The following is a 20,860-nucleotide window of genomic DNA, read 5'->3' as shown; positions in this document are numbered from 1 at the left end:
TCTATTAATTGTCCTAGCAAAGCGTCATGTCCTTATGACATATCCTTTAAGCTAAATTGCCAGGGGCAGGTTACCCAATAAGCAGGATATGCATGGGCGTACTTGTGCTTACTTATTAATCTGTAGTGGACAATTTCTCCTATTTTTATCACATCAAAAATGTGGTGAAACTCATGTAAAATTGGTCACTTCATATTAGTAAGTAAACACGAGTAAGCCTGTGCATACCTTGCTTAATGTAAACCAATGAACACTTCGCTTACTCGTTAATCTACCCCTGTAAATAGATACAAAGACACTGTTAACACATCCTCTTTGCCTTTACCCACCATCAGGCTCCCAAACACAAAGTTAAGTGACTCTCAAGTTTGTTCACCCATTCCGTAAATATTTATTTTGCAAAAGTATCTGGGCAGACAGCAATAATAAGACAGCTAAGGTCTGGGGTGTTATAAAACTTACATTCTAGTGATTGAGGTGAAGTGAGGAATCTGCAGACATATGAATAGCATATTTTCCTCAGGCAGGACAAAACTCAGCCTTCCATATTTCAGTTAATATGAGAAACATACATTTGAAAAACTGCAAATATTTAGAAATCTACACATGCAGAATTGGTATAGGTTAGAAAAGTATTTTCACTCGGTACCATGGAACTTTAATGATCCAGTAAACTAGTTATCAACTACTTACCACATATAGTTGTTTCCACAGACTGGCCCATTCTTGTAGAGTTGCTGTAACCTCGGTCACAATAGAATCTTCGAGTGGAACCACAGTTTCATACTGCCTACAACCAGAGAGGAGAGACAGCCATATTATCTTTGATAAGATCTCAGAACACTGCTGTCTTTTTCAATGTGCTTAATTCAAATTTTAAATTTGCACAATTATAAATAAAGGTACATTTGATTGTGCTTTACATGAAAGTTTACACAGCAAATTATTTCCCATTCAACAATTCACACACAAATTGTTCTGTGACATTGGTTGCTGTCCCTGCAATGTGTCAGTACTCTCCCTCATTTCCACCCTGGCGGCCCTATTTCCATCCCTTCAGTTTCTCTGCCCCTTTTGCCTTCTCATCTTTGCTTTTGGGCAAATGTTGACTGTTCAGTCTTGTATAGCTGATTATTTACGGAGCACATTCCTGCCACATGTCATTGTTTATTTTATAGGCCAATCTATTATTTGGCTGAAAGGTGACCTCTGGGAGTACGTTCAGTTCCAGGTTAAAACAGTGTTTTACGGCAATAGTCTCAGGAGTTCCTTAGGTCTCTATCATTCCACTAAGTTTGGTCTTTTTTTATGAATTTGAGGTTTGTTCTACATTTTTCTCTCATTGTAACCAGGACCTTCTATTGTGTCCCTGGTCAGAGCAGTCAGTAGTGGTAGGCGGGCACCATCTAGTTTTTCTGGCCTCAGACTAGAGGAGGCTGTGGTTCATGTGGCCCATGAGTCTTATGGACTGATTGTTTTCTTGAGTCTGGTTTTCTCCACGCTCCTTTGCTCCAGATGGAAAAAGACCAATAACTGTATCTTAGATAGCTGCTTTTAAGACCCTAGATGCTATTCACCCTACTAGGATGTAGAATGTTATCTTTATGAATTATGTTATGCCAATTGGCCTAGATGTCCCCTGTGACTATGGTCCTTAGCATTCAAGCTCAGTAATTCAGTCTTGTGAGGTGTTTGGTTATGCCTAAGTTTCCATAACTGTGTCCCCTAAGTACTCTGTTATATATATATGAATACACATGCAGCACACACAAATATGTATATAGAAATATTCACAACTATACCTATATATGGAAACCCTGGTAGTGTAGTGGGTAAGTGCTACATGGCTGCTAACCAAAAGGTCGGCAGTTCGAATCCACCAGGCGCTCCTTGGAAACTCTATGGGGCAGTTCTACTCTGTCCTATAGGGTTGCTAGGGGTCGGAATTGACTCGATGGCAACAGGTTTGGGTGGTTTTTATACCTATATATACACACAGGTGTACTCCTATACAACCTCCTACACCTATTTGGCATACATATATACATATGTTACATCCACTCACAGATTATCGTTATTACTGCTGCTGCAGGACTGTATATGTTATAGTAAAAAAAAAAAAAAATTAGTATTTACCTTAAAAAAAAAAAATTTTTTTTTTTTTTTTTTATTTACCTCAGTTGCCCTTTATTCTTATGTACTTCTCAGTGTCTTCCTTTGCCTTGGTCATGTTGTGCTAACTTCACCCTTACTGTGTACTGTTTTCTCCTTCACCAAAATTAACACATGTCTACTATCTAGTTTATGATTCTCCCTCCCAGCCTCCCTGCCCCAGTAACCCTCAAAGAATGTTTCTTTCTGTGTGTAAATCTATTCTTGACTTTTTATAATAGTGGTCTCATATAGTATATTTGCCCTTTTGTGATTGACATATTTCACTCAGCATAATCTCCACATTCATCCATGTTATGTTTCACAGACTCATCATTATTCTTCATTGTTGCATAGTATTCCATTGTATGTCTATAACACAATTTATCCATTCGTCTGTTGGACACTTACGCTTTCTCCAACTTTTTGCTATTGTGAATAATGCTCTAGTAAACGTAAGTGTGCAGTGAACATGGGTCTATTCATGTCATTTCTCTAATTTCTTTAGGATACTGGATATCTCTAGAATACTGGATAGGATAGTGGAATTGCTAGATCATATGGTATTTCTATTTCTAGCTTTTTGAGAAAGTACCATACCATTTTCCATAGTAGTTGTACCATTGTACAATTCTACCAGTTGTATATAAGAGTTTCAATCTTCCCACAACCTCACCAACATTTGTTGTTTTGTTTTTTAGATCAGTGCCATTTTTGCAGGGGTGAGATGATATCTCACTATAGTTTTGATTTGCATCTTTCTAACGGCTAATGATCATGAACATCTCTTCATGTGTTTGTTGGCTCCCCAAATGTCTTCTTTGGTGAAGTGTCTATTCATGTCTTTTGCCCGTTTTTTTTGACTGGATTGTCTTTTTGTTGTTGTGGCATTAAAACTTTTCAATATACTTTAGAGATCAGACCCTTGGCAGATATGTCATTGCTAAAATTTTTTCCAAGTCTGCAGGTTCTCTTTTTACTTTTTTGATGAGCACAGGTATTTAATTTTTAGGAGATCCCAGTTATCTAGTTTATTTTCTGTTGTGCATTTTTAGTTACATTTGAGAGTCTATTTTTGCCATAAATTAGGACCCCTAGTTTGTCCCTAACTTTATATTTTTAGGTTTAACATTTAGGTCTTTGGTCCATTTTGAGTTAGTTTTTGTATATGGTGTGAAGTATGGATCCTGTTTCATTTTTCTGCAAATGAATATCCAGTTCCGCCAGCACCATTTGTTAAACAGACTATTTTTCCCCCACTGAATGGACTTCAACCCTTTGTTAAAGATCAGCTCTCCATAACAAAAAACAGGAAGGATTTATTTCTGGGTTCTCAATTCTGTTCCACTGGTCTATGTGTCTGTCATTGTACCAGCACCAGGCTGCTTTGACTACCATGGATGTAGTCAAACAAACTTCTGAGATCAGGAAGTGTGAGACCTCCTACTATGTTCTTCAACAATGCATTAGCTGTTTGGGGCCTCTTTCCACATAAAGTTAGAGATTAGTTTTTCCATTTTGTTACGGAACATTGTTGGGATTCGGATCAGACTGCATTGTATCTATAAATTGCTTTGAGTAATATTGACATTTTCAAAATGTTAAGTCTTCCAATCCATGAGCCTGGTATGTTTTTCCATTTATGTAGGCGTCTTTGGTTTTCTCATCTTTGGTGCCACTCGTAGTGGTGTTTTTTGGTTTTCTTTGTATAAGTCTTTTACATCTCTGGTAAGATTTATTCCTAATGTTTTATCTTTTGGAGGGCTATTGCAAATGGTATTGTTTTCTTGTCAGTGTAGAGGAATCCAACTGATTTTTTGTATGTTGATCTTGTACTCTGCCACTTTGCTGAACCCTTCTATTGGTTCCAGTAGCTTTCTTGTGGCATCTCTGGGATTTCCTATGTATAGGATCATGTCATCTGCAAGTGGGATAGTTTTACTTCTTCCTTCCCAATTTGGATACCCTTTATTTCCCTTTCTTGTCTGACTGCTCTGGCTAAGACTTATAGTGCAGCACTGAATAGGAGTGGTGATAATGGGTATCCTTGTCTAGTTCCTGTTCTCAGTGGGAACACTTTCAATCTCTTTCCATTGAGTATAATGCTGGCTGTTGGTTTTGTTTATATGTCCTTAATCATGTTGACGAATTTCCCTTCTCTTACTATGTTGCTCAGAGTTTTTGTCAGGAAAGGGTGTTAGATTTTTATCAAATAGCTTTTCTGCATTGATTGAGATGATCATGTGATTTTTTTCCTTGGTTTTATTTATGTGGTGAATTATGTTGATTGTTTTTCTAATGTTGATACACCCTTGTATCACTGGTCTACATCCCACCTGATTGTAATGTATTATTTTTTTTGACATGCTGTTGTGTATCCTCCTGGCTAAAATTTTGAGAATTTTTGTGTCCATATTCATGAGGGATATTGGTCTGTAATTTTCTTTTTTAGTGGTATCTTTGCCTGGTTTGGTATCAGGGTTAATGCTGGCTTCATGGAATGAATTAAGGAGTATTCCTCCCTTTTCTACAGTCTGGAATTGGTGTCAACTCTTTTCTAAATGTTTGTTATAACTTTCCAGTGAAGCCACCTAGGCCAGGTTTTTTTTTAATGTGCGGAAGTTTTTTTAAGATATCTTAAATTTCACCTTTTGTTATGGGTCTGTTTAGGTTTTGTACCTCTGTTTGTGTTAATTTAGGTAGCGTGTTTCTAGAAATTTTTCCATTTCTTCTAGAGTTTTTCAAATTTGTTAGAGTATAATTTTCCATAAGCTTCTGTAATAATCCTCTCTATCTCTGGTGGTTTTGTTGTAATGTCACCCATTCCATTCCTTATTTTGTTTATTTTCAACTTTCATTTTTTCTCTTTGTTGATTTGGCCAGTGGTTTGTCAATCTTATCGATCCTCTCAAAGAACCAACTTCTAGTCATCTTGATTCTTTCTATTGTTTTTCTGTTTTCCAGTTCATTTATTTCTGCTCTGATCTTTATTATTTCCTTTCTTCTGGTGACTGTGGACTTCTTTTACTGTTCTTTTTCTATTTTTTCAAGTTGTCAGGTTAAGTTATAAATTTTGGATCTTTCTTCTTTATTGACCTGCATTTATTGTTATAAATTTTCCTCTGAGCACTGCTTTCACTGTGTCCCAGACATTTTGGTATGCTGTCTTCATTTTCATTTGATTCTAAGAATTTTTTTTATTTCATTTTTAATTTCTCCTATGACCCAGTAGTTTTTAAATAAGGTGTTATTTGGTTTCCATGCATTTAATTTTTTCCCTTTCTCTTTCTGTTACTCATTTCTAGTTTTACAGTGTTATGGTCAGAAAAGTTGCTTCGTATTACATCGTTTTTGTATTTATTGAGGTTTGCTTTGTGGCCTAAAATATGGTCTATTCAGAGGAATGTGTGCACTGGAGAAAAATATGTACTGTGCTGCTGTTGCATGGCGTGTTCTGTATATGCTTATGAGGTCCAGTTGGTTGACTGTGTTATTTAGAGCTTCTGTGTCTTTATGGATTTTCTTTGTAGTTGTTCTGTTCATCATCGAAAGTGGTGTCTTAAAGTCTCCTATTATAGTACTATCTATTTCTTTTAAATTCTGTTATAGCTTGTTTTATATATTTTGGAGCTCTGTCACTGGTGCACAGGTATTTATTATTGTTATGTCTTCTTGGAGGATTGACCCTTTACTCATTATATAATGCCTTTCTTTTTCTCTTATAATGGATTTTGACTTAAAGTCTATTTTGTCTGAAATTAGTATTGCTACTCCTGCTTTCTTTTGGATACTGTTTACTTGATATGTTTTTTCCATCCTTTGATTTTTAACTTATGTCTTTGTGTTTAAGGTATGTTTCTTTGTAGGCAACATGTTGATGGGTCATTTTTTTTTTTTTTTTTCTTAAACCATTCTGCCACTCTCTGTCTCTTAACTGGTGAATTTAATCCATTTTCATTCGGTGTGATTATTTATAGATATGAATTCACTGCTGTCATTTTGTTATATATTTTTTTCTTGTTAGCGGTTTCTTCGTTCATCTTAATTTTCTGTGCTGAGTTCTTTTGTGGTACGTGGATTTTCTTTTCCTATCAATCACTGCTGTTTTTGTATTTACTGAGTCTTTTTGGTTTTCTTCTTCTTTACTTTTGTGAGTAGATTTATTATTTTGATTTGTGGTTACCCTGAAGTTTACATTCTTCATTTTAAAACACTGTGTTGTGTCTTGAAATCAACTTGCCTTCCTTCCCATATGGAAGTTCTATATCTTTTATTCTCCCTTCATTTCTAAAGTTGTTGTCATTTGCATCTTAATTTCTCCAGTTCTCTGTAGTCAGTTTTTTAGCTTTATTTTCCTTTTGTGAAATCTTTATCTGGGTTGATATCTGGCTGATGTTGTCATGTGTCTTTATCTCAGGTTTTTGTCTGATGTCACTACTTCTCTAACCAAAGGGTCCCTTTAATACTTCTTTTAAGGCTGGTCTGGTTTTTACAAATTCCCTTATTTTCCGCTTATCTAGGAATGTCTTAGTTTCACCATCATTTCTGAAAGACAATTTTACTGGATATATAATTCCTGGTTGGCAATTCTTTTCCTTCAAGATTTTATATACATCATCCCATTGCCTTTTTGTCTGCATGGTTTCCAATGATAAAACCAGCACTTAATCTAATTGGTGCCCCTTTGTAAGTGATAGTGTCACTATTCACAAACTACTTTCAGAATTTTTTCTTTGACTGTGGTTTTAGAAAGTTTGATTATATGTCTTAGTAAAATTTTTTTTTTTTTTTTTTTTTTGGTAGTCTATCCTGTATGGGGTTGGATGAACTTCTTGAACGGTAATCTTCTCATCTTTCATATTTGGGAAGTTTTCTTTTTTTCCTCCTCTTCCAGAATTCTTATCACACATAAATTATTCCTCTTAATGGTGTCCCGCATAACTCGGGCTTTCTTCATTCTTTTTTCTGATTGTTCCTCAAACAAGTTAGTATCAAGGGATTTGTCCTCTATTTTGCTGATTCGTTATTCCATCCATTCAATTCTACTTTTATGTCCTTCCACTGAGTTATCTGTTTCTGGTATTTTACTAGTAATCTTCTGGGTTTCTAGTTGTTTCTGTATGATTCCTGTCTGTCTATTTTACAATTTTGTTCTTGTATTATTTTCCTGAATTCTTCCATGGTTTTGTCTGTGTTTTCCTTAAACTCTCTGAGGATCCTGCATATAAGTCTTTTGAATTCCTTACCAGGTAGTTCTATTACTATTTCTTCCTCAGGAATTTTCTGCCCTTTTATCTTGCTCATTTATTTGAGCCAACGTATCCTGTTTCTCCAAATCATTTGTTATTGTCTGTTATCTCCAAGGCATTAATGTGTTATTTTATTTATTGATTGATTACAATTTCATTTTGTTCTGATTTTTGTTTTGTTTTGATATCTCAGGGTCGGTGGGTTGGCATGCTTTGCTGATTGTTTATCTGGTGACATGGGAGTACTCACCACCTGTTTCCGGGTGGGTGGATATCTCAGTCATCTGGTGCTGCTATGACAGAAATACCACAAGTGGACGGTCTTAACAAAGAGAAATTTTATTCTCTCATATTCTAGGAGGCTAGAAGTCCAAATTCAGGGTGCCAGCTCCAGGAGAAGGCTTTCTCTCTGGGCTCTGCAGGAAGGTCCTTGTCATCAATCTTCCCCAGTCAAGGGACTTCTCAGCGCAGGGACCCCAGGTCCAAAGGACATGCTATTCTCTCGGCAGTATGAGGTCCCCCAGAGCCAACAGAGACAGAAAGTCCTCCCTTGGAGCTGGCACCCTGAATTCACACTTCTAGCCTCCTAGAGTGTGAGAAAATAAATTCCTCTTTGTTAAAGCCATCTACTTGTGGTATTTCTGTTATTAAAGCACTAGATGACTAAGATAGAATTTGGTACCAAGAGTGGGGTGCTGCTCTAACAGACACCTAAAATGTGAAAGCACTTTTGAAACTGTGAATGGATAGGGGACCTCATACCACCAAGAAAAAAGCCCTGGGAGCAAAACATATCTCTTGGACCCGTGGTCCCTGTGCTGAGAAGTTCCTCAACCAGGGGAAGACTGATGACAATGTCCTTCCTCCAGAGCCAAAAGAGAGAGAAAGCCTTGCCCTGGGGCTGGCACCCTGACTTTGGACTTTTAGCCTACTAGATTATGAGAGAATACATTTCTGTTTGTTAAAGCCATCCACTTGTGGTATTTCTGTTATAGCAGCACTAGATGACTAAGACAGTGGGGCAGAGGCAAGCAGTGTGAGCCCATGTTATTGTTCACTGGGTATGTGAAATGGCTGACGGCAGGCTGAGTGAGGGTAGGCCACTGCCTGTCATTGGTCCAGTTGGCATGGGAGAGCTCACAGCTATTCACGGTGTGAGCATGGCTGTGGCCAGGGTGTGGGGCAGGCGACCAGGTGCCTGGGATCATTTTCTGCCACCCAGCTGGTGGGCAAGTGGGGGGGTCGGTGGGTGAGGAAGGTGGCCAGGAGTACAGGAGCGCTCTCTCGCCATTCAGTGGGTCGGCAGGTAGGGGGTGGGGCAGGGAGCCAGGAGACACTCGCTAGGTACACAGGGAGTGGTGGCGGATGGGGCTAGGTGGAGGGGGGAAGAGGGATCTAGTACTGTGATTCCTGGCAGTCAGGGCTGCAGGGATGGGGTGGCTCATGCCACTAATCACCAGGAGGGTGGGGAGATAGGGAGTGTGCTCCTCAGATAACTGGGTGAGGGTTCCTGGGCATCTCCCGTTGGATGCAGCCAGCAACTGGGACCTAGCCCCGATCAAGCGTGAGGTGGAAGAGGCTGCCCATAGTCCAATCAGTGGGGGACCTCCTGAGGACACTCTAGATCTATTACTCCTTGTGCGCACATACCCCAGTGGTCAGGGACCGCTGCTGGTAAGTAGCCCTGTCTCTGGGTCCTGGCTCCCTCTCTCCTCTGTGGATGCTGGGATCCCTAGAGTTCTCGCCCCTCTTCCTGTACTTTCCCTGTTTAAACCCAGTTCATGTCCTGCTCACCTTGTTTCACTCTAGGTTTGTCTACACAGTTTCTCTGCCTCCTGTTGGGAATTCCATGAACTTGCCTTCCTGTGTTCCTCACCCGAGATTGCTGCTGGCTTAGTCTCAAAATGGCCATGCTGTGCCAGGCCAGTTGGCAGAGCACCTCCACTCCGTACCTGTCCTCATTCACTGTTTTGGATTAGTTTCTTCTCCCGAGTGGTAGTCAATCTAGTTCTTTATTCTTTCATTTGATGCTCAGACTTCCAGAATTGTCATCTTTATCTGTTTCACTTGGTTTCTCGGACCTTTGCTGTAAAGGGACGGCACGGTGTATCTGACTAAGTCACCATCTTGACTCCTCCTTCAATATATTACAATTTTACTTTTAGAAATATCGTCTGTCTTAGAGCTTTTTTCTTTAAGGAAAGACCATAACACCCTCCAACTCCTGCACAGATAAACTTAGAAAAATTATGTCTTTAACATTTTTAAGTTATGCAACTTAGCCCATACCTTCGGTATAAAAGATTTGATGGAATCGGAAAAAATAAAGCCCAGACCCTGGTTTGTAAAAGTTTAAAAACCTCTCCTTTATGTTGGTGTTACATCTTCTTAGAAACTAGTGTCAGTAAAGGAATTCTGGGCCTGATGGAGGTATACTGAACCTGAGAACAGAAAGGATTCTCTTAGTCTACTTCATGAGCAGCATTATGTGGTGCCAGTCCCACCTTCTGCTAATTGCCAAAGATTTATCAGGGAACAATTATGCACAGGGACCCTATCTTAAAAGAGCTGTTAGTCTGGATAGGTTGCCAGATAAACAAATAATCACAACAAATAGATAGTGATAAATCTAAGATGAAAATTAAAAGGTAAAATGAGAGATTTTAGCTGGGGGACATTACACATGACAGGATCAGTGAAGGTTTCACTAAACAAGTGGCACTGAAACAAAGGCCCAAAAGATACAAAAATGACAAGACAGGAAAAGTGTGTGGGGAGTGGAGGGAGAGAACCAGGTATGCTGTCACCTGCAGAGGAAAGAACACAGGAAGTCACTGAGCTAGAACAGTATTTCACATATTCAAGAACTGAAAGAAGACTGGTATGGCAGGGGTCACTTCTCAAGAGGCCTTTCAGATGACAGTAAAGATTCTGGATCTTAACATAAGTACAATATATGAAAACTTGTTGAAAGGTTGTTGCATCAAGTCAGAGGTATGACTTGATAATATTTTTATAATGTTTACACCAATTTTGTGGGATAAAGAAATATTTTCTGGGACTAAAGATTTTACATATTGATATGCTAAGGTGATTGAAACCCATATTCTCATTTTTTAGACAGGGAACATCATCCACTTGGAAATAGCAAGGAAAATGTATTTCACAAAATTAGCATTACGCATCATTTTTTTCCATGAGAACACAGCTGACAGAGCACCTCTGTGTTCAAAATGACTCAGGCACTGATACTGATATACTGGATAGCATATGGCAGAATTTTGCAAGACCAATGACTTCATTACAAATACCTTTTTTAAACAACACAAACAGCAACAATACACATGGGCCTTGCCAGACAGAATACAAAGGAATCAAATTGATTACAACTGTGGAAAGAGACAATCGAAAAGCTCAGTATTATCAGTCAGAACAAGGCTGGGGGCCAACTGCAGAACAGACCGTCAACTGCTCATAGGCATGTTCAAGTTGAAGTTAATAAAAATTAGAACAAGTCCATGAATGCCAAAGTACAACCTTGAGTATATCCCACCTGAATTTAGAGACCATCTCAAGAACAGATTTGACGTGCTGAACACTAATGACCGAGGACCAGATTACCTGCGAAATAACATCAAGGACATTACACATGAAGAAAGCAAGAGGTCGTTAAAAAGACAGGAAAGAAAGAAAAGACCAAAATGGATGTCAGAAAAGACTCTGAAACTTGCTCTTAAACATGGAGCAGCTAAAGCAAAAGGAAGAGATGGTGAGGTAAAAGAGCTGAGCAGAAGATTTCCAAGGGCCATTTGAGAGGACAAAGTAAAGTATTATAATGAAATGTGCAAAGACCTAGAGTCAGAAAACCAAAAGGGAAGAACATACTTGGCATTTCTCAAGCCAAAAGAAGTGAAGAAAAAATTAAAGTCTCAAGTTGCAATACTGAAGGATTCTATGAGGAAATATTAAACAATGCAGGATGCATTAAAAAAAGATGGAAGGAATACACAGAGTCACTGTACCAAAAAGAACTGGTTGACATTCAGCCATTTCAGGAGGTACCATATGATTAAGAACTAATGGTACTGATGGAAGAAGTCCAAGCCACACTGAAGGCACTGGTGAAAAACAAGGTTCCAGGAATTGACGGAATATCAATTGAGATGTTTCAACAAACAGAAGCACTGTTGGAGGTGCTCACTCACCTATGCCAAGAAATCTGGAAGACAGCTCCCTCGACAACTGACTGGAGATCCATATTTATACCCATTTCCAAAGAAAGGTGATCCAACGGAATGCAGAAATTATCCAACAATACCATTCATATCACACACACACAAGTAAAGCTTTGCTGAAGGTCATTCAAAAGCGGTTGCAGCAAGTACATTGACAGGGAACTGCCAGAAATTCAAGTCGGATGCTGAAGAGGATGTGGAATGAGGGATAGCACTGCTAATGGTAGATGCATCTTGGCTGAAGGCAGACAATACCACAGAGATATTTACCTGTGTTTTACTGACAATGTAAAGACATTCAACTGTGTAGATCGTAACATATTATGGATAACACTACAAAGGATGGGAATTTCTGAACAGTTCATTGTGCTCATGAGGAACCAAGAGGCAGTCGTTTGAACAGAATGAGGGGATACCGTGTGGTTTAAAGTAAAAAAAGGGTGTGTGTCAGGGTTGTATCTTTTCAATTCATATGCTAAGCAAATAACCCAAAAAACTCGACTATATGAAGAAGGACGCTCCATTAGGATTGGAGGACAACTCATTAACAACCTGAAATATACAGATGACACAACCTCACTTGCTGAAAGTGAAAAGGACTTTAAGCACTTACTGATAAAGATCAAAGACTACAGCCTTCAGTATGGATTACACCTCAACATAAAGAAAACAAAAATCTTCACAACTGGACCAATAAGTAACATCATGATAAATGGAAAAAGATTGAAGTTGTCCGGAATTTCATTTTAATCAATGCCCATGAAAGGAGCAGTCAAAAAATCAAATGACACACTACATTGGGCAAATCTGCTACAAGAGACCTCTTTTAAGTGTTAAAAAGCAAAGACGTCACTTGAAGGACTAAGGCGCACCTGACCCAAGGCATGGTGTTTCCAACTGCCTCATATGCATGTGAAAAGCATTGATGCCTTTGAATTATGGGGCTGGCTGAAAATATTGAATATACCATGGACTGCCAGAAGAACGAACAAATCTGTCTTGGGATAAATATAGCTAGAATGCTCCTTAGAAGCAATGATGGCAAGACTTCATCTCATATGCTTTGGACATGTTATCAGGAGGGACCAATCCTTGGAGAAGGACATCATGCTTGGTAAAGTAGAGGGTTAATGAAAAAGAGAAGACTCTCAACAAAGTGGACTGATATAGTGATTGCAAGAATGGACTCAGTCATATCAATGATTGTGAGGATGGTGCAGGACTGGGCAGTGTTTCATTCTGTGTACACAGTGTTGCTATGAGTAAGAACCAACTCAACCGCACCTAACAACGACACGGTTTAATTTTTTAGTTAAGTAAGTCATATTGAAATTTTTATGAGATAAAACAGAACAAGCAAATGATAAATGCTATCTTTAAGAAAAAAGAAGTCATAAATGACATTATAAGAAACTAAACTGAATGAGAAGACATCTTTTAGTTCTTCAAGCTACTAGATAACTTGACATAAGTGACAATTTCTGAAGTTATTCCTATACAGTATGTCTTAAGAGTGCTGCAATGATTAATTATGAGATTTACAGAAACAAACAGAAAGATCACAATCTTAATAACAGAAATTAAAGTACAAATAATTGCTAATTGTGTGACATCAGCTATAAAATCTAGTGTTGTTCTGTAGAAGGAGGGTCACTGAAAGCTGCTACAGTCAGATAAAGCACCATGAAGAAGTGTGGCTTAAACTAGTGTTTTAAGGAGGGCTAAGTTTTAAGGACATGGAGAGAAGGCCCTGTAGGCTGTAATATGCTATGAAAAGAGGTATGTAGAAAATAAAGAGCAAAGCATATTAATGAGCATTCATGCTAGTGACAAATGGAGATACATTTGAAAAGACAACAGTGTCATTGGTATAAGGCTAAGAGATTTACACTTGTCTCTTATGAAAATGGGGAGGCATGGGAAATGTTATAACTGAAGTGTTACATTTTACTAAAATTAATGCAAAATGATATACAGGATAAACTAGAATAAAAATTTGAAGGGTCTCACCTATTAGGTATTCAGCTAGTTTAATCATTGAGATGTATGGAAAAAAACACTGTTCCTACTTTATAATAATAAGATATATGGCTTACCTTAAACTATACTAACCCTAGCCTAAATCAATACTAATTTATTTCTCTCAGACTCTAACACAAAAATATCCTGAAATTTCCTAAAATTAACAGATATTATTTACAAACACATTGTTTCACAGAATAGAATGAAGTCAGAACACTAAGAATAATACCACATAAGATGGATTTGTAAGCTAATTTCTGAAAGAATCTGGGGTTCATATAGGGTAAAGAGTTTTACGAGAAAATGTGACAGAGAGGAGAGAAGATCCTTTAAATCTATGCATGTTGCACAGCAATGTAGCTAAGAGTATCACACATGTGGTAGGATAACTTGGACTCAGCTGCTAGTTCTTCTACTTCCTACCCATGCTACTTTGGTAAAGATCCTTGAAGTTTCAAATTCTTGCCTTCTTCATCTGAAAAAATGGATAATTCCACCTACCAATTTGGGATTCCAAGTATGATGCCATGGGTTTTGTCATGGATTGAACTGTGCTCCCCAAAAATGTCTGTCAACCTGGCTAAGCCATAATTCCCACTATTGTGTGATTGTCCACCATTTTGTCATCTGATGTGGTTTTCCTATATGTTGTAAACCCTATCTCTATGATGTTAATGAGATGGATTACTGGCAGTTACGTTAATGAAGCAGGACTCAATCTACAAGAATAGGTTGTGCTTTAAATCAATCTCTTTCAAGATCTAAAACAAAGAATTGAAGAGAGACTTGGAGACATACCATCAAGAAAGCAACCCTGGTTTGGGGACCACGGTTTCAAAGGACATCTAAGTCAACTGGCATAATAATATCTATTAAGAAAACATTCTGTATCCCACTTTGAAGAGTGACGTCTGGGGTCTTAAACGTTAGCAAGCAGCATCTAAGATGCATCAACTGGTCTCAACCCTCCTGGATCAAAGGAGAATGAAGAACACCAAGGACACAAGGCAATTATGAGCCCAAGAGACAGAAAGGGCCACATGAACCAGAGACTACATCAGCCTCAGACCAGAAGAACCAGGTGGTGCCCGGCAACAACCGATGACTGCCCTGACAGGGAACACAACAGAGAACCCCTGAGAGAGCAGGAGAGCAGTGGGATGCAGATCCCAAATTCTCGTAAAAGGACCAGACTTAATGGTCTGACTGAGACTAGAATTAACTAATTCCTTAGGATCCTGAAGCCACTGTACGGTTACTTCCTCAATTTAGTAATGTAACACTGGAAGACATATACTCAGCAACTAGTAGAATCCCAATACTGGCTCCTGGACATGGTAGTTAAAGGCTATCGGATAAGCAGGGGCCAAGAAAAATCACTTGTAGTTACCCCAACCCCTCACCAAAACAGTAGATGAAATCTGTATCCTTTTAAGAACTACAGAGATTAGTGCTACCATATTTAAATTTATTTTAAAAAAGCAAGGGTGTATTTCTATCACAAACCAGTTAAACTGGCATGTTTGCCAGGTGTAGAAAACACATGGAGAATAATAGATGGCTGTACGTTTAGTCAGGCGCTAACCCCAAACACAACTGCTTTTCTAGATGTCCTCTCATTATTAAGATGAATCAAAATATATCTCATTAGAAGACAACATTAAAACAATAAAGAGTAACTAAGAAATGTAGTCACAGATCTTTCAAATGGAGAGGAAGACAAGGGGATATAAAGAAATAAAAGTTAGGTGTAAACATAGAAAAATAGGGGTAAATATTAAGGTAACCACAAAGGAGACTAACTATCCTACTCATCAAAATAAAATACAAGAAAAAAACAAAGACTCAGCAGAAGCAAAATCGACAACAACAAATAGGAGGCAAAGACAATATATAAACTACTCAGCGCAAAAAATTAAGTGGGAGAAAGAAACTGTCAACAACACACAAAAAAAGACATCAAAATGACAGCAATAAACTCATACCTATCCACAATTACGCTGAATGTTAACGGACTGAAAGCACCAATACAGAGACAGAGTGGCAGAATGGATAAAAAAGATGATCTGTCTATATGCTGCCTGAAAGAGACACACCTTAGACTTAGAGACACAAACAAACTAAAACTCAAAGGATGGGAAAAAAATATATCAAGCAAACAATCACAAAAGAGCAGGACTGGCAATATTAATTTTTGACAAAACAGACTTTAAAATTAAATCCATCACAAAGGATAAGGAAGGACACTATGTAATGATTAAAGGGACAATATACCAGAAGGATATAGCCATATTAAATATTTATGCACCCAATGACAAGGTGGCAAGATACATAAAACATACTCTAACAGCACTGAAATGTGAGACAGACAGCTCCACAATTACAATAGGAGACTTTAACACACCACTTTCGGTGAAAGGCAGGACATCCAGAAAGAAGCTCAATAAAGACACGGAAGATCTAAATGCCACAATCAACCAAATTGATCTCAAAGACATACACAGAACGCTCCACCAAACAGCAGTCAAGTATACTTTCTTTTCCAACGCACACGAACATTCTCCAAAACAGACCACATAATTAGGTCATAAAGAAAGCCCGAGAAGAATCCAAAACATCGAAATATTACATACAAAGCATCTTCTCTGACCATAAGGCCATATAAGTAGAAATCAATAACAGAAAAAGCAGGGAAAAGGAATCAAACACTTGGAAACTGAACAATACCCGGCTTAAAAAAGACTGAGTTGTAGAAGACATCAAGAATGGAATAAAGGAATTCATAGAATCCAATGAAAATGAAAACACTTCCTATCAGAACCTCTGGGACACAGCGAAAGCTGTGCTGACATCAATTTTAGCAATAAATGTACACATACTAAAAGAAAAAAAAAAAGAAGGCCCAAAATCAAAGAATTATCCCTACAACTTGAACAAATAGAAAGAAAGCAACAAAAGAAACCCTCAGGCACCAGAAGAAAGCAAATAATAAAAACTACAGCAGAATTACATGAACTACAGAACAGAAAAATAACTGACAGAGTTAAAGGCCAAAAGCTGATTCTCTGAAAAAATGAACAAAATTGATAAACCACTGGCCAAAGTGACAAAAGAAAAACAGGAGAGGAAGCAAATAACCCGAATAAGAAATGAGATGGGCGCTATCACAACAGGCCCAACTGAAAAGAATCATATCAGATTACTATGAAAAATTGTATTCTAACAAATTTGAAAACCTAGAATGGATGAATTCCTAGAAACACACTACCTACCTAAACCAACACAAACAGAGGTAGAACATCTAAACAGACCCATAACAAAAGAAGGAATTGAAAAGGTAATAAAAAAAAACTCCCAACAAAAAAAAGCCCTGGCCTGGACAGCTTCACTGCAGAATTCTACCAAATTTTCAGAAAAGAGTTAACACCACTACTACTAAAGGTATTTCAGAGCATAGAAAAGGATGGAATACTCCCAAACTCATTCTATGAAGCCAGCATATCCCCGATACCAACACCAGGTAGAGATACCACAAAAAAAGAAAATTTCAGACCTATATCCCTCATGACCTTAGATACGAAAGTCCTCAACAAAATTCTAGCCAACAGAATTCAACAACATATCAAAAAAATAATTCACCATGATCAAGTGGTATTCATACCAGGTATGCACGGATGATGCTTCAACATTAGAAGAATAATTAATGTAATCTATTATATTTTTATTATATAAATTTTTAGAAAAATTTAAAATTTTATAAAACAAAAGATAAGAACCACAAGATCTTATCAATTGAAACAGAAAAGGCATTTGACAAAGTTCAACACCTGCTCATGATAAAAACTCTCAGTAAAATAGGGACAGAAGTAAAATTGCTCAACATATTAGTAAAGGGCATTTATACAAAGCCAACAGCCAACATCATCCTAAAGGGAGAGAGTCTGAAAGCATTCCCCTTGGGAATGGGAACCAGACAAGGATGCCCTTTATCACTACTCTTATTCAACATTGTGCTGCGGGTCCTAGTCAGAGCAATTAGGTTAGATAAAGAAATAAAGGACACCTAGATTGGTAAGAAAGAAGTGTTTAAGTATTTCTATTTGCAGATGACATGACCTTATACACAGAAAACCCTAAAGAATCCTCAAGAAAACTACTGAAACGAATAGAAGAGTTCAGCAGAGTATCGGGATACAAGATAAACATACAAAAATCAGTTGGATTCCTCTACACCAACAAAAAGAACAACAAAGAGGAAATCACCAAATCAAAACCATTTACAGCAGCCCCCAAGAAGATAAAATACTTAGGAATAAATCTTACCAGAGATGTAAAAGACCTATACATGGAAAACTATAAGACACTACTGCAAGAGACCAAAAGAGACCCTACATAAATGGAAAAACATACCTTGCTCATGGATAGGAAGACTTAACACTGTAAAAATATCTATTCTACCAAAACCCATCAATAGATTTAATGCAATTCTGATCCAAATTCCAATGACATTTTTTAATGAGATGGAGAAACAAATCACCAACTTCATATGAAAGGGAAAGAGGCCCCAGATAAGTAAAGCATTACTAAAAAAGAACAAAGTGGGAGGCCCCACTCTACCTGATTGAAGAAACTATTATACTGCCACAGTAGTCAAAACAGCCTGGTACTGGCTCAACAACAGATGCATAGACCAATGGAACAGAATTGAGAATCCAGACATAAATCCATTCACATATGAGCAGCTAATATTTGACAAAGGCCCAAAGTCAGTTAAATGGGAAAAGACATTCTCTTCAACAAATGGTGCTGGCATAACCGGATATCCATCTGCAAAAAAATGAAACAAGACCCATACCTCACACCATGCACAAAAATGAACTCAAAATGGATCAAAGACCTAAATATAAAATCTAAAATGATAAAGATCATGGAAGAAAAAATAGGGACAATGCTAGGAGCCTAATACATGGCATAAACAATATACAAAACATTTCTAACAATGCAGAAGAGAAAATAGGTAACTAGGAGCTCCTAAAAATCAAACACCTATGTTCATCCAAAGGCTTCACCAAAAGAGTAAAAAGATTACTTACAGACTGGGAAAAAGTTTTTAGCTATGACATTTCCGACCAGTGTCTAATCTCTAAAATCTACAAGATACTACAAAAACTCAACTATAAAAAGACAAATAACCCAATTCAAAAATGGGCAAAGGATATGAACAGGCGCTTCACTAAAGACGGCCTTCAGGTAGCTAACAGATACATAAGGAAATGCTCACAATCATTAGCCATTAGAGAAATGCAAACCAAAACTACAATGAGATGCCATCTCACCCCAAAGAGGTTGGCATTAATCCAAAAAACACAAAATAATAAGTGTTGGAGAGGTTGTGGAAAGACTGGAACACTTATACACTGCTGGTGAAAATGTAAAGTGGTACAACCACTTTGGAAATTGATTTGGTGCTTCCTTAAAAAACTAGAAATAGAACTACCATACAATCCAGCAATCCCACTCCTTGGAATATATCCTAGAGAAATAAGGGCCTTTACAAGAACAGATATATGCACACCTGTGTTCACTGCAACACTGTTTACAACACCAAAAACATGGAAGCAACCAAGGAGCCCATCAAGGGATGAATGGATAAATAAATTATGGTACATTCACACAATGGAATACTACACATTGACAAAGAATAATGATGAATCCATGAAACATTTCATAACATGGAGGAATCTGGAAGGCATTATGCTGAGTGAAATTAGTCAGTTGCAAAAGGAGAAATATTGTATGAGACCAGTATTATAAGAACTCAAAAAAATAGTTTAAAAAGAGAAGGAAATATTCTTTGATGGTTAACAGAGTGGGGACGGAGGGAGGTAGAGGGGCTTTCACGAATTAGATTGTAGATAAGAACTATTTTAGGTGAAGGGAAAGACAACACACAATACAGGAGAGGTCAGCACAACTGGACTAAACCAAAAGCAAAGAAGTTTCCTGCATAAACTGAACGCTTTGAAGGCCATCGGAGGAGGAGTGGGGGTTTTGGGACCATGGTTTCAGGGGACATCTAAGTCAATTGGGATAATGAAATCTATTAAGAAAACATTCTGCATCCCACTTTAGAGAGCGGAGTCTGGGGTCTTAAACACTAGCAAGCGGCCATCTAAGATCCATCAATTGGTCTCATCCCACCTGGAGCAAAGGAGAATGAAGAATACCAAAGACACAACATAATTATGAGCCCAAGAGACAGAAAGGGGCACATAAACCAGAGGCTACATCAGCCTGAGACCTGAAGAACTAGATGATGCCTGGCTACAAATGATGACTGCCCTGACAGGGAACACAACAAAGAACTCCTGAAGGAGCAGGAGAGCAGTGGGATGCAGACCTTAAATTCTTGTAAAAAGACCAGACTTAAAGGTCTGAGGCTAGAAGGACCCTGGAGATCATGGCCCCCAGGCCTTCTGTTAACCCAAGAGAGTAACCAATCTCAAAGCCAATTCTTCAGACAGGGATTGGACTGGACTATGGGATAGAAAGTGATACTGGTGAAGAGTGAGCTTCTTGGATCAAGGAGACACGAGACTGTGGGCAACTCCTGTCTGGAGAGGAGATGAGATGGCAGAGGGGGACAGAAGTTGGCCGAATGGACACGAAAACAGAGAGTGGAGGGAAGAACTGTGCTGTCTCACTAGACGGAGAGCAACTGGGACTGTACAGCAAGGTGTATATAAATTTCTGTATGAGAGACTGACTTGATTTGTAAACTTTCACTTAAAGCATAATAAAAATTAAAATATATATATCTTATTAAATTTAAAATATAGCTACTAATCTGGCAAATACTATTTTCTCTGTATCAATAAGAGGAAACATGAGAAGTAATTTCCTTTCACCTGACCAGAGCAGCAGTGTATCTTCAACCACTAGTTCTGTGCCAGAATATTTTCTGGAGAGGCATTGATAATTTTACCATCCCACAGGATACCATGTTGGTCCACTACACTGATGATGTCATGCTGAAGGGACAATGAAAACAGGAATTCACCAGTATTCTAAACGTCTAGGTAGGAAATGTAAATGCCAGAGGAAGCAGATGATAAATCCCACAGTTCAGGGCCCCACCAACTCAGCGAAATGTCTAAGGATACAGCGTCTGAGGCATGTCAAGTCAACCCTTCCGAAGTGAAG

At 38.1% G+C, this 20,860-nt stretch overlaps 1 protein-coding gene across 5 annotated transcripts in view; it reads right to left on the bottom strand.

Moving 5' to 3' along the window:
• DOCK3 (dedicator of cytokinesis 3) overlaps positions 1–20,860 on the bottom strand; it is a 547,636-nt gene that overhangs the window by 325,663 nt on the left and 201,113 nt on the right. For all 5 annotated transcript variants that reach the window (XM_049861907.1, XM_049861911.1, XM_049861908.1 and 2 more), the window contains exon 5: positions 694–790. In XM_049861907.1, coding sequence (XP_049717864.1) covers positions 694–790 — 97 coding nt within the window. The remainder of the gene's footprint in view (positions 1–693; positions 791–20,860) is intronic.

Source organism: Elephas maximus, chromosome 20 (genome assembly GCF_024166365.1).
Source record: "Elephas maximus indicus isolate mEleMax1 chromosome 20, mEleMax1 primary haplotype, whole genome shotgun sequence".
In the NCBI taxonomy this organism is placed as follows: Eukaryota; Metazoa; Chordata; class Mammalia; order Proboscidea; family Elephantidae; genus Elephas; species Elephas maximus.
Note: the sequence above shows the minus strand (reverse complement) of the source record. Positions and strands in the feature narration are given on the sequence as shown.